At 41.3% G+C, this 15,464-nt stretch overlaps 1 protein-coding gene across 2 annotated transcripts in view; it reads left to right on the top strand.

Moving 5' to 3' along the window:
- SLC9A7 (solute carrier family 9 member A7) overlaps nt 1-15,464 on the top strand; it is a 151,031-nt gene that overhangs the window by 109,974 nt on the left and 25,593 nt on the right. For both annotated transcript variants that reach the window (XM_019717411.2, XM_019717412.2), the window contains 2 exons: nt 4,093-4,156; nt 13,751-13,833. In XM_019717411.2, coding sequence (XP_019572970.1) covers nt 4,093-4,156; nt 13,751-13,833 — 147 coding nt within the window. The remainder of the gene's footprint in view (nt 1-4,092; nt 4,157-13,750; nt 13,834-15,464) is intronic.

Below are 15,464 nucleotides of genomic sequence, written 5' to 3'. Positions count from 1 at the left end.
TGCAAAGTAGGCTTAAACTCTGTTCTTGGCATTGTGAAAGTATTTCACGCTGAGCACAGCAGTGAAAGCAGTGGTACCTGTCCTGGTACGTGGATCTTGGGATATCACTAGGACCTAGATGTATAGTGCAATGTATAGTGCAATGACACGCATACAAGTAATGGAAGTCCTTAAGTTTCCTAGGTTCAAACTTGTTTCTACTGTTTAAAATACACACACACACACACACACACACACACACACACACACGTTCACTTTTGGAGATCTGACTTTAGGTACCAATTAGGTTTCAGAGGAAACCCTCTCCTTGGAAATATTCCACCTTCAAGAAGGAATCTTGCAAATTGCACTTCAGGCAAAGTGCAAGTTATTACACTTGGGACATGAGAGAATTCAGATTCTGATAGGTTGTTCAAGGTTTTATCTGAGGATGTGTGCCTCATATTCTTAAGATTATTTAGGACCTCAGCCATTCAAATTAAAAAAATTATCGATTAAAGTAGATAGTTCTAAACTAAACTTTAGAAGTTCTAAAACTTCTAAAATTTGGGGGATTTTATGGCATTTTGTATGGCACTTAATCAGAAGGTACATACTACACGAGAAGGGAAATTATTCGTTTTTTTTTGCATTTATTCATTCCAGAATGAGCATATCAGTTTGATTGCTTTATTTTCACATTTGGTGTCAGATTTACACATTATCTCATTCTTAATAAAAATAAGGGTAATTCAGTTTATTCCAGAAGAAAAGACTGTTATATGTGCTCTGATGAGCTCAACCCTGATATATCAGGGGAATGCTAAAATATGATACAATAAAACAGCACAGAAAGTTCCAGATTTATAAAATGTCCTAGATCAAAAGCATTACAGCAGGTCGGGAGAGAAATATATATTTGGGACAGTTGCCTGAAACTAGGAATTTCAAAAAGTCAGGAGATCCCCAAGTCTTCTGAGGCATTATACTTAAAGTACTGTACCTGGTGTTTCTTGCTTCCCAGAGATACCCTGGCCCATTGCTCAGCCTGTCCCAAGAGACCCAGTTGGTTCTGAGCCCTGCCCCAAGGGTGAGGCACTTTGTAGGGCTGCAGTGTCATCTCTGGAGACTGGTCCAATGGGCCTCAACCCTGCCAGAAAAGTAATTATTAAACAGCCTTGAATGGGGAAAAATCACAGAACACCATTTGAGTCTCATGGCCCCTGGTCTGTTTTCTTTTGGTATTTAAAAAGCCATAGCAGTCTGGGAAGCAGGTCTTTGTTTCCTTCCTCAGGTATCTCCTATTTAGCACTTACACCAGTAGCAGGGAGCTCCAGGGCACTACAAGGGACCCTCCCACATTCCTCTGCCAGTGGGAAGGCCCTAGAGGTCCCTTTAGGCCCCTACTGTCAGGAGTCGGGGTTGCATCTCAGACTGGTAGTTGGTAGGAAGTGACTACAGCGAGGGTTGGAACTTCCATGACAGAGGGAGGTAAAAGCAAGGAAAGGGGGCGTGGGGTAGGACTGTCCTCAGAACTGTGGATTTCCAGGGGACATGCACAACCAGATCTGAAAGTGGCTGCACTGGTTGAAATTTGATTTACCATATGTTTCAGTTAAGTAGCATTTTTCCCCCTTGCCATTTACTTTTAGGAGAAGGAGAATCTCAATAAAATATTCCAGGATTTATCTGGTAAAGACAACCATGCAATTACTTGAATCGGCATCTACTTATTTACCAGTTACCTATATTTACCTATTATAGCACTCTATGTCCATGAATCTGTACAATCTCTGGTTTTCCATCCCTGAAATAATAGGAGATCCTGAATCATCTACATGAGTAGACAGATTAAAGAGACAAGAAAATATACTGATGTGTTTTTGAAACGTTTTCAACAAGGATATAATTAAATATTCTTCTTTTTAAATTGTGAAAAATCTTAAATCTGTAAAAGAAAAAAACAATGAAAGAAAGAATGGGACAATGAATACCCAAGTTCTAACCTGGATACTCCAGTTGTTAACGTTGTATTATATTCTTTTTTGGTCATTTTTGCTCTCTCTCTCTTTCAACCATTTCAGAGTACTTCAAAGTACATTACAGGCATCATGATTTTCTATGCCTAAACACCAGCATGTACCTCTAAGGAGTCCAGTATTCTACATGATCACAATACCTTTATCACACCTGAGAAAAAGTAACATGAATTTTACACACACACACACACACACACACACACACACACACACACACACAGAGGATCCAGGATCCAATCAAAGTTTACTTTGGTTGTCATGTCTCTTAATCTCTTGTAATCTAGAACAATCCTCCCCCTTTTTTATCTCTTATGACATTGAGGGTTTTTTGTTGTTGTTTTTCAGTATTCAGGATAATTGTCTTGCAGAATGTCCTGCAATCTGGATTTTTCTGATTAGTTTTCCTCATGACTAGAGATAGTAATTTTTGCCAAAAATACTGTTAAAGTGATTATTATATATTTCTTGTTATACATTTCTTATCAGGCTGTCCCTTTATTAATGATGTTAAATTTGATCTCTTTAGACCTCAGGTCTCTCCACTGTAAAGGTACCATTTTCCTTCCCTTTGTAACTAAAAAGTAATCTGTACAGTGACCCTTTCACATCATATGAACAGCCAGATTCCTAACAACCTTTTACCAACTGGTAAATTATCCACTGATAACCCTTGCTTGAAACAGTTATTACACTAGGAATAGAAAATGGTGGTTTTCTAATTCTGTCATTCCTTTCATGTTTATAAGATGACATTTATCTGTAAAGAAAAGCTTTCAGAGGGTTTAAAAACTTGTTTTATATCGTGGTGAAGTGAGGAATCTCTCCATTGTCTAAGTAGTAAGTTCAAGCAAAGTTTTGCTTCATACTTATGGCACTTGGAGTGTTTCTTAGCACAATCCCAGTGGTCATCTTGGGTGTTATTGAGAAGGCAAAGGGTAGCAGATGGTCGTCACCTTTTTAGTTGAGAAAAAAAGTGATGCTAGAGAGATGCAGCTGGAATTAGTATTTTCTAGAATCTTCACTGTCCAATGTGGTAGCCACTAGCCACAAGTGGCTGTTTAAATTTAATTTTTAATTAAAGCTAAGTAAAATTAAAATGGAGTTCCTCAGTCCTACCAGCCACATTTCTTGTGCTCAGGGACCACATGGGGTTAGTGGTTACCACATGGGACAGTGCAGGTCTAGAACACTGCCATCCTCTCAGAAAGTTTCCTGGATGGTGTGGATCTAGAATCACTTAAGTTTCCCCAAACAAAATGTCAAACATCGAGAGTTTGGGATAAGGTTAGGGTGGCCCTCGTTTCGTGAGTTTATCCAGTTATTCCAATGTTTCATGCTTGTTGTTTGGATTCTGGCGTGGCCACATGGGCCCAGGGTGAATAGATGAGTCCCATTGATGTTGCCAGGACTTGAGGAAAAATAGTCAAACCTAGTCGTTATAAGCAGTTCTTGTTAAACAGAATTTTAAAAAGTTCTTGTGAAACCAAATTTTTTCCTCGTAGTAGAGATTAGTTAAAAAGACTAGAGGAGACTACGTTTCTTTTGGCAGCTGTTATTGTGCTTGACTTCATTTTCTTCATTGCAGTACAGGGCACACTTCAGCCTTTCCTTCTACCCATAGACTTCCTATTTCACCTAGGCAGTTTGTTTTCTTTCTCTTGACATGGAAGCCACTTACAAAGGCTAATACACCTATTTAATAAAAGCAGGTCAGGGTGGAAGTGAGGAAGAAGCAGAGAGGAAAAGGCCTGGTGCAGTGGGACCTACATTTTGGTAACTGGGACCGTCCAGTGCAGGAAGGCAGATGGACAGTTGCCAGCTGGTGCTGTTCCGCCCAGGCCTTGCTTAGGCTGTATGCACACAGGATTTATTGCCCCTCCTTCCCCCTGGGATCTGATGTGGTGTATAACCTCTTTCTCATGACTTCTGCATGACAGCCTTCCTCTTCGTTTAACCATTCCTTCTGCTTCGGGAAGATGGTCAGCCTCTTCGCAACTTTTAGCCAGTATGGCTGCCATGGTCCGAGCTAATACTCTCCATTTTTCTCCTTGTCTTTCTCCCTGATGATTTATAGAGTTGGTGTTGACCCAGATCAAGACCCACCACCCAACAATGACAGCTTTCAAGTCTTACAAGGGGTAAGTCACAAGACATGCTTCTTCCTAGGGGTGATGTTATTAAAAATAGCTAAAATTTATTGAGCATTGCTATACACCAGAAGCTCTACATGGATTCCCTCTTTGTGATCTTGACAACCACCTTATGAAATAGGTATTATTATCCCGATTTTACAGATGAGTAGCCGAAATATGAGAGTTTAACTGAGTTATCTAAGATCAGAGAATTAAAAAGTGATGGAGCCAGGATTTAACCCCAGAGTCTGTGTTCTTAAACAACATATTAAGGAGGTGGACTGGCCAGAAAGAGTGTTTAAGCTAAGTCCCTGACTCCCTACCTTCCAAGAAGGGATATATTGGATACATTGGTGATCGGTTTGCTGTAACTGGTTCTAAGTCTTTCAGTGGTGCCTGGGCAGGGGAAGGAAAAGGATGGATTGTGGGCCCTCCTGTTCCTCCAGGATCTGGGATCCCCTACAGCTCTCTGAGTTCCTGTCTAGCCCAGTAATGGCAGAGCAGCAGCCTTCACTCCTGTGGGGGCTGAAAGTCACAGCAAGGCTAACAGTTAAGGCTTGGGCAGGGCGGTGGTGGTAGTGACAGCATGGAGCAGAGTGTGGGGGAGGGAAGCTGTAGAGGCAGTGAGTGGAGGAGCTCTATGGCAGCACCTAGTATGACCACAGGTAAGAGTGCCTGCTGCTACAGAGAATCCTGATGGAGACCGTGTGGGTAGGGGAGTGTGCTAGCCCTTGGTGTTACCATCTGAACCAGTTATTATTGCTGCATAACAAACTGCCCCAAACATAGGTGAGTGAACAACAATTTCATCTATTCATGGATTCTCTAGGTCAGAAATTTGGAAAGGGCCTAGAAGGAATGGCTTGCCTTTGATCCATGAAAAAGGTCTGAGGTAACTCAACACTGAGGCTGGACTCATCCCAAAGCTCATTCGCTCCTTTGTCTGGTTCCTGGGCTGGGAGGACTCACATGAGCACCACTGACTAGAATGCCGGTGTATGGCTTCTCTCCTTGGCCTCAGGGTATTGGACTTCTTACATGATGGCCCGGGGTTCCTAAAGCCAGTGTCCCAGCATGCAAGGTGGGAGCTACATTCCCTTTTCTGACCTAACCTTGGAAGTCTCATAGCATCACTTCTATGAGCATCACTTTCTATTACAGTGAGTTACTAGGGCCAGCCAAGATTCAAGGGGAGGAGATAGAGATCATAACCTCTGGGTGGGAAAAGTGTCAACGAAGTGGCAAACATGTTTTAGCACTGGTGTATCACCCCTGTTTTGGGAATGGTGGGATGATTTTTGTCTCCAGATTTTGTTCCTTCCCCAGGCTGGCATTTTCTGGGCAGGCCAGGTGGGGGAAAGGAGTTATGATAGGAGCAGAAATTTGTTACCAAAATGTTATTATTTGGCCTTGGGAGTCAAGAACAATTTTGGTCAGCCTGGCACATGGTGAGCTCAATAGGTATTTGATGGACAGATGGGGGCACGGGCAAAGCACCAGCATAGTAGGAAGCGTTATGTATACTGAGCACATGCGTGTGTTGTCTGTGAGACCATGTCGAGTGTTTCTTTTCTTCCAGTCAGCTTTGAGTTGCAATCGTCATTGCACTTCATCCTGAACCCAGTCTCTATATTTCAGATTCCATAGGATCTTCTAATGACTCCATCTACCAAATCAGAAGTAACACGTCTTGCAAAATGTGGTGCTGTGCAGGGCCCAGGGGTGCCACTGTGCTACAGCCTTTCTGATTTCTTTCTCTTTGAGGGGGTCACAGCCTGATGAGGCATTCTTGGTGTTCATGTTCCTTAAGGGACACAAAGCCATGACCTCTGAAAGTTCTGGACATTTGGGGAAGAGCTTTCAATGAGCTGCATTAGAGATTTGGTACCTACTTTACTGGTGCTCCAGAAGACCTTTGCAATTATATTAGAGTTTGCCACTGTGCCAGTTGGGAACATGTGGTTTCAATAAGAAGTTCTTTTTGAAAAGTTGCTGTTTGACTCCTGCTTTGATTAAGGACTTTAGAAAACAGGGGTTCGGGAATTGTGCACTTAGAAGCTAAGTTAGAGTATAACCATTTTGGGAGATCTTGAAACACCCTGAGAAAACCTGGGTGAAAAGCGTGATGGATGTCTTTATTTCACGGAAAGGAAAATAATGGCTCTGGTAGAATATGACTGCCCTATTGCAAAGTATCCTTTACCGACCTAACGTCAGTCAAGATTAATTTTATAAGAAAACCAGGCTAATTCCAGTCGGATAGCCAGGGTTTGGAGAGATTTCATCTTGACAGTTCAGACCAGTCAAATACCTCCAGCCCTTCTGCTGTTTGTCATTGCTCCTGCCTCTGGACTCAAGCATCTGTTAAAGGAAATACAGGAAATGGTCTGTTTGGTTTTGTGCAGCTGAACTTACTATACATCTCATAAGAACTGCACGTGGAGACACTGGGCTTGTAACTAGCCTTAGTAACAAACTTGCTGTCACTTTTCCATGGAAAGTTTTGAAAAAGCAGTAGGTCATAAGTGCTAAGGGTTGTGGTAGTGCATTTAATCCATGCAGTGACAGCTGGGATACCACCCCCTGCCCCAGGCATGGTGAGCCTCAGAAACCTTCCTGGATGGGTAAACTCAGTGTTCCTGATTGCTCCCTGAAGGGCCCTCTGGGCCAATTGTGAAAGGGCACAGCAACCTACACTGCACTTCCAATGGTGCCCAGTTGGCCAGCACTATCTGGAAGCTGTGTCATAGCTTCCCCTTAACTTCCCTCCTTCCAACCCTTACACACAGTCATGCAGAGGGCCCCCAAAGTCAGTTCTGCTGGTGTTTTGAAAGTCTTTCAAGATTGTTGTCAGACTGGAAAAAAAGGTGAAGTTCAAGCTCGGTCCCCCAGGAACTTCTTAAAAATGACTCATGCCCTTATTCAGAAAGGGCCTTACCTCTTTATGTCCTCCTGACCTTCTCAGTGCAGTGAGCCACTAACAGCAGGGCTGGGTGTACTCAGTGGTCACGAGAAACTGTAAAAGAGTGAAATAAATGGGCTTCTCATTTTTGGGTGAAACCCTGGATTCTTGCAGTTTCCCCTGAAATGGATCCAGGTCACACACTCAGTGTTGTCATGAAACTGAAATCAGAGGCGGGGAAAGTCCAGATGTTTGTTCCCCATTAGAAAAGAAAGGGCAGTTCTCTTTACCTAATTTTATAACTGATCTTTCTAAAAACAAACCAAAAAATGATATTTAATGGGAAAGCATTTTTTATAGAGAGCGTAATTTTCCTCACTGGTTCTTGAAGCCCAAGGTTGTAAACAGAGTCATGGCTACAGGGCTACAGAATATTAGCTCATGTGGGAGAAGGAAAGGAGCTGTTGGCTACAACTTTTGGCTTTATGTGAGGGAAGCACAAGAATATTGTGGGCAGACTTCAGCTTCCTGTCCCTGGCAAGTTTGACTCATTAAAACAAAACATAACAAAACAAAACGCTTAGTTGCTTTGTTTCTCCAGAGGTCTTGGTGACTTTGCAACCAAAACAAAAATAATCGCAGCTGGAGGCAAACTGCCCAGATCTAGGGGTGGCCTCACACCCTCTTCAAGGGGGGACTTTTCATGCCAGATGCAGCTGAGATTTATGTTGGCCGGACATGCAGACACATCATTCACTTCCTTCCCCAGGTTTACAGAAGAGTACTCATTGATGAGGCTTAGCTAGGAGCCCAATGTGAATTTATCTTGACTTTATCATCTCAGCAGAACAAGGTCGCAAGCAGGATATTAGTGGAATGTGGAGAAAAGGAAACCACTGTGCTTGAGTGTGTGTGTGTGTGTGTGTGTGTGTGTGTGTGTGTACACATACATGCGCACAAGTGTGAAAACCGCAGAAAATCAGCTGTTCATAGTTGCATTGACATATAACTTTCTGGGAAAGTTGGATTTGTTTGTTTCTATGTTCTCCTCCAGTTTTCCTCCAGGCTGAAATCTGATACCCAGTGACTTACATCTTTAACTTCAAACAGTTGCTGAAGTGTGTTTTCCTCAAATGTTTACTCTGTGACGCCCCCCTCCCCACCGTGCTTTTCTTTTTGTTCTGATTGCCTCCCTTGGGCCCCTGATTTCCCTTTCTGTTATTCTTTTTTTCCTTAGAAGTTCAAAATTAACACTAATGTATTCATTCATTTGACAAATATTTATTGAGTATCTGTTATATTTCAGACATTCTTTCAGGCTTTTTGAATACATCTGCAAACAAGACAGATGAATCTTTGTCCTTTAGGACTTGGTGACAGTGTGATGAAGGGTAAAGGTGGAGAGTGGCAGAGGAGAATTCGCAGAGGGCCTCGTCTCCTTTTCCTTTAGGGACCGTAGGCCTATCCTTGGTGCTCTGAGTGTCCCCGTGGACCAGCACGCTGGGCATGACCAGAGATCTTGTTAGAAATGCAGATTCTCAGGCTCCATCTCAACCCACTGAATCAGAATCTTCATTTTAACTGAGCTCCCAGGAGAGTTGTATGCACTTTACAACGTGAGCAGCCCTGGCATAGGCACTGTGGCGTTCTTGATTCCCTGTTTTTAAGCCCTTTTGTTACTTTTGAGAAATTTCGGCCCCATCGTGCCAGGGACATGAAAAAGGCCCAAATCTGGTTGCATCATTTATTTACTCTTTTGCTCTGCATTAGTTTTCTATTCCTGCTGTAACAAATTACCACAAACTTAGCAGCTTAAAGCAACACAGTCTTACAGTCCTGTAGGTCAGATGTCTGATGGGCCCCACTGGTTTCTCTGTTTCAGGTCTCAACGCCCAGATCAAGGTTGGGGGGGGAGTTGGGCTCTGGGAGAGAATCCACTTCCAGGCTCATTCAGGTTGTTGGTAGAATTCAGTTTCATGTGGTTGTGGGACTGAGGTCCCATTTCCTCACTGGCCATTGGCCCAGAGGTCAAGCTCAGCTCCTAGAAGCACCTGCATTTCTTGGCTCTTGGCCCCTCTATCTTCAAAGCCAGCAACAGTGCAATGAGTCCCTGTCACGCTTTGAATCTCTCCTGCCCCTTCTTCCACTACATCTCTCTGACTCTTTTGCCCTCTTTGTCCACTTTTAAGGGCCCATGTGATTACACTGGACACACCTGGAAAAGCTTTACTCCATCTACAAAGCCCCTTTTTGATGTGTAACATAATATATCACAGATTCCAGGGATTAGGATATAGAAATCTTGCGGGGTTGGGGGAGAGGAGGGGCAGCATTCTGCTCCATCTCTGGAAAAAAATAAGCCGTTCTCATTATTGTAATGACTTTAACTTAAAAAAATATCTTTAAACAATAATAATGGAATTAAATCTAACTCTACCCAGAAATCATTATTCACTAGTTCTATAAAATTTATTTTGAAACTGGACTTTTTGCCACTCCTCAGTTCTTTAATCCACTTTCTTTTTCTTCATCACATTCATCACCATATATGTATCTGTCGGCCTGCCTCCCCCTCTGGAAATGTGTTTGAGGGCAGGTGCTGGGTCTCATTTCTCTTTGTGTTTCCAGTATGCAGCATGGTGCTTAATGAATGCAGTAAAATAGACACTCAGAGCTTGTGGTATTTTTTTTCTTGATGGGGCTTCTCTATTAATTTCAGTAAGAAGTTTAAAAATCCCTCATGTAACTCATAAGAACAGAGAATAGGTGGTTACCGGGGGCTGGGGCTGGAGGAATTAGGGAGATGCTTAAGGGTACAACTTGCAACTAGTAGTTTAAAAAGTTCTGGAGATCTAATGTACAGTATAGAGAGTTTAGTCAACAATACTGTATTATAAACTACAAAGTTGCTAAGAGACTGTTAGATCCTAATTGTTCTCACCACAAAAAGAAATGATAATTATGTGGTTTGATAGAGATGTTAACTAACACGAAGGTGGTAATCATATTGCAATATATAAATGTATCCAATCAACCCACTGAACACCTTAAACTTACCCAATTTATAAGGCAATTATAACTCAATTTAAACTTGCCCAGAGTCACACAGCAAGGCAATGGCACAGTCAGGAGTAGAGCTAGGATTTGGACCCAGGTAGTCTGCTGGGAAAGCCTGTGATGTTCACACCTACACCTCTTGGAGTGCTCTGTTGCTTTTGAACCATTTCTCAGAGAAGCTGACCTTGTGCACAGCCTTGAAAAATGGATAAGGACCAGCCAGGTAGGTGTTGTGGTGGGAGAAGGTGAGAGTATGAAAGGGTGTTCCAGGTTCTAGAAGCAGCCAGAGCTCAAGACATGGGAGGGGGCGTGAACCCTCCTGGTGGGCATGCAGGTTTTGAGTTGGGGCATGGTGACAAAGCAAGTCCCTGCTTTTTCTGTGGGTAGCACTTGAATGGAAATCCAGGAGTCTGCAAGTGCAGCCCCAGAAGGGGACCTTGCGGATGATAGAATCAGCCTCTACCCGCACTGACCCTTTCTCAGTCCTGTGCCCACAGGAAGGGCTCCACTGGTTTGTCTGTGATAGGTAGCAGCCCAAATCAAGCTGTGAAGCAGTTGATTGTCTTCTGGGTCGGCTTACAAAATTAGTCCTGTCCCTGATTTCCCCAAAACCACTCTATGTGAATTTATCTAAGTTCTTCCTGTACCTAACCATGCTTCTGACACCATCTCTTGAAATAAAAGGTTGTTTAACACCTCTGTTACAAAGTTCCACTTTTTATTTGCCCTGAATTTATTCCTTGCAACCCTTCAGGGCTGCCTCTTAGTTTCTTACATTTCTGAGGTCACTTGATCTTATTTTAGACTGCAGACATATCTCTTTGTAGCCTGAGAAGACCTTTTTGTTAGTTTGCCTTCAAAACGAATCATTTGCTTTGCTTCACTCATTTTAAGCGTCCCTCTGGGAGCTTCTATAAGTCTCCTGTAGCTTCTTTTACATGAGATGGCAGGAATTTAAGTGTTCCAGGTGATGACAATTCATTGTGATTTTGCAGAGTAGGGGTTTGTCATTTTTATTGTTCTTTTAGGGGAGGAGCAGATGAAACTGACTTTGGGGGGACTTGTCTTGTGTCTGATAGTTTAGAGTATCCTTCCTGATGATTATCATCTTGCTGGTTTTTCTTTGGTAAGATTCTACTGGCACTTAGAACTGAGAGCTTAGCACCTATCACTTTAAAACCATTTATTTTTTTCCATAAAGATATTTGACTCTCAGAACAGTCATCTACCACTTTTGCACTCAGACATGTGGCTTTTTCTTTTCTTTTCTTTTTTTCTTTTTTTATTTATTTATTGGGGTGACAATTGTTAGTAAAGTTACATAGATTTCAGGTGTACAATTCTGTATTACATCACCTATAAATCCCATTGTGTGTTCACCACCCAGAGTCAGTTCTCCTTCCATCACCATATATTCGATCCCTCTTACCCTCATCTCCCACCCCCTACCCCCCGCCCCCTTACCCTCTGGTAACCACTAAACTGTTGTCTGTGTCTATGAGTTTTTGTTTCTCATTTGTTTGTCTTGTTCTTTTGTTGTTTTTGGTTTATATACCACATATCAGTGAAATCACATGGTTCTCTGCTTTTTCTGACTTATTTCACTTAGCATTATACTCTCAAGATCCATCCATGTTGTCACAAATGTTCCTATATCATCTTTTCTTACTGCCGAATAGTATTCCATTGTGTATATATACCACAACTTCTTTATCCATTCATCTATCGAAGGACATTTTGGTTGTTTCCATGTCTTGGCCACCGTAAACAAAGCTGCAATGAACATTGGAGCACACGTGTCTTTATCTCTAAATGTTTTCAGATTTTTTGGGTAGATACCCAGGAGAGGGATTGCTGGGTCATATGGTAATTCTAGTCGTAATTTTTTGAGGAACCTCCACACTGCCTTCCATAACGGCTGCACCAGTCTACGTGTGGCATTTTGAACTTTCCTTAGGGTTGTCATTGGGCTAGCAATTAATTACCTGGAGGAATAATTCTCTGTAAATGGAGACATTTTTGTGCCCTCTTTTTTGCACATGAGTTATAATTTGAAATAAAACTGGTCTCTGGGATCTCTCATTTTTATTTTGTCATCCACAGAAGGGCCCATTTAACTAAACCATTTCCATATCTGTCACTAAATATTCCTCAAATACCCTGGGGACTTCGTTTTTAAAAATAATCTTCGCTGTTGGAAACATTAGGAATTTAAATAGTGCTTGCTTATATCCCTCCTTCTACTTGCCTATATCCTTACCTTCTCAGAAGTGTCCAACTGATCCTTGCTATTTGTATTACAGGTGGAATTTACGCCCTCTGAGATTTAGAAATAGTTATAATTCTGGCTCAAGTTTTATTTGAATATTGACGATTGTTCCTCATTATAGAGTTGCCTTTTCACATAACGTTCATGAGGATGATAAAAATGGTTGTGCTTCCCAAGCAGTCTGTACTTTCAGAACTTGTCATCCAGCAACATAGAACTCCAACAATGCCCTCAAATTGTTGCAGTCAGTCCACTCTTTAATACTAATTGTGCTTCTTATAATAATTATACAGAACAGATTCCCTAAATCTCAAATGAATGTTTGATTTTGCCAATTATGTTGAAAAGTAAATGATGGGGATGTGTAAGTTGGAAAGGCATGAGAGAAGTAATAAAGGAACTTACTACTTGAGGGTAGACAAAAGAAGAAAAATGCTAGTTCTGGCTCCTTTTCTCCTGCCCACCCCTCCACCTCCACCTCCCTAAAGTTGGAAGGACAACAAGTTACTGGGCCACCTGAAACAATGCAAGTGCCTGGGTCAGGACCACCAAGAGCCCTATGCTAGTTTGTCAAGGGGCGGAGCTGGAAAGTTGGTTTTACAGAGGCTTTTTAAAATATTCTCTATAAATCAATTTTGACCTGTTAGGATCTAAACTACTTTAGGGTAATTAATCTGCTGAAAGGCAGGAAAATTACAATAAGAATGCCAAAAGAAATTTTGTACTACATTGAGTTAGTTGATCTACCCACAGACATAACCAAGCTATTTCACTTTGGGGATTGATTTGCCTGCCTTTTGGATTCATTCAATTTCTTTTTGAAATATTACCTCCCAATATATCTTTGATACTTTAGTGATACAGGGTGTTTGATTCTGAGCTCAAAATAATTAAAAATTATGGTTAAAAAAAACTTTCCCCCTTATGTCAATCCCTTTTCTTTTTTCTTTTTTTTACAGTTTTAATAATCTCACTTTATTGTTTTCAAGCCATAAAATTTTTTTAAAAATTAACTTTACTGAATTTGCAACAACATGGATTTCACTTAGCATAATACCTAGAGGGTATTATGCTAAGTGAAATAAGTCAGGCAGAGAAAGCCGAATACCATATGATCTTACTTACATGTGGGATCTAAAGAACAGAATAAATGAGCAAACAAAATAAATATACTCAGACATACAGAGAACATTTTGATGGCTGCCAGATGGGAGGATGGTTAGGGGACTGGGTGAAAAGGGGAAGGGATTAAGAAGTAATCCCAACTACAAATTGGTAGTTACAAAACAGTCATAGGGATGTGAAGTACAGCATAGGGAATATAGTCAATCTCTTTTCTCTAACCAACATCTGTCTTCTTGTTTGTTCCTAGGATGGTCCAGATTCTGCTGGGGGAAACCGGACAAAGCAGGAGAGTGCCTGGCTATTCAGGCTGTGGTACAGCTTTGACCACAAGTATCCTTTTAAGTGTCTTCCCTGAAACGTTGATGCTGAAATCCTCTTGTTGAGTCATCAGTGAATGCCTTACGATAAGTAAGGAAAGATATGTACTTGCTACAGGTGTAGTCAGTTCTCTCTTGGGACTCATGAAATGATCATTCTACCACAGGTAGTCCTGGTGAGCATCTGTCTGGCCAGGAGGTATACTTGCACCTCACTAGGTCAGCCAGCCCGTAGCCTGGTAGACTCATGTGGCTCTTCAGAGCTTTGTGTCCAAGGGGAATATGCCTGTGTTGGTGAATCAGTTAAAATTACACAATGAACCATGCTGTGGTCAGGAAGGGAAGTGGAGCTTCAGTAGTTAATGTATGTGGTGAGGCTAATTCCTAATGGTTGAACCAATTCTGGCCAAGTCTGATCCATGCCTTACCTGGGCCACATGCAGGACAGGCTGTTCTAGTAGATTTACTTGGTCCCAGGTGAAAATGAAAAACCAAAGAGTTAAACTTCCATGGTTTCTTAAGTTGACACAGTGATCAAATGGGTAGGTAGCTAGCTTACATATAGTCTTTGAAGATTTGGAAAATGTTTAAAAATTTTTGTTGAAGTATAAGATACATACAGAAAAGTACACAAATCTTAAGTGCTCAGTGAATTATCTCAAAATAAACACACTCATTTAAACGCAAACAGGTCAAGAAACATAACATTACCAGGTTCCTTTATGCTATACCCCAATTACTACCCCTTTCTCTTCCACAAATATGCCTACTGTCCTGACTTCTAGCAACACTTAATAGTTTTACCTGTTTTTGAACTTTTTTTTAAAAAATTTTATTTTATTAAATTTATTGGGGCGACAATTGTTAGCAAAATCACATAGATTTCAGGTGTACAATTCTGTATTACATCATCTATAAATCCCATTGTGTGTTCATTACCCAGAGTCAGTTCTCCTTCCATCAGGTGGTTGGACCTCTGTTTTTGAACTTTGCATAAATGGGTTGAGAGAGAGAGAGAGAGACAGAGAGAGAGAGAGAGAGAGAGAGAGAGAGAGAGAGAGAGAGAGAGAGAGAATATCAGTGTCTGGTTTATTTGACTTGACATCATTTGTGTGATTCATCCATGTTGTCACATGTAGCTCTAGTTCATCTTTTTCATTGCTGTATAATATTTCGTTATATGAATATACCATAATTTATTTTTAATATATTGTTGATGAACATGTAGAATTTGGAGCTGCTGTGAAAAGTACTGCTGTGAACATTCTTGCACATGTCTTTTAGTTCATGTATACAAACCTTTTTGTTGGGAATATGCCCAGGAATGAAATCGCTGGGTCATAAGACATGCATAGGTTCAACTTCAGAAGAAAGTACTAAACAGTTTTACAAAACGGTACCACTTTACACAAGCACTTCTAGTGTATGAGAATTCTAGTTGCTCCACATCCTCACTGACCATTGGTGTTGTCAGTCTTGTTAATTTTAACCATTCTAGTGGGTTTGTACTGATATTTCATTGTGGTTTTAAGTTGCATTTATCTAATGACTAATATGGGTGAGTACCTTTCCATATATTTACTGGCCACTTGGTATGTTCCTTTATGAAGCACCTGTTGAAGTCTCTTGCTCATTTTTCCATTG

The sequence above is a fragment of the Rhinolophus sinicus genome, chromosome X (genome assembly GCF_036562045.2).
Source record: "Rhinolophus sinicus isolate RSC01 chromosome X, ASM3656204v1, whole genome shotgun sequence".
NCBI lineage: Eukaryota > Metazoa > Chordata > Mammalia > Chiroptera > Rhinolophidae > Rhinolophus > Rhinolophus sinicus.
The sequence above is the reverse complement of the archived record's forward strand: the minus strand, read 5'-3'. Positions and strand labels throughout refer to the sequence as shown.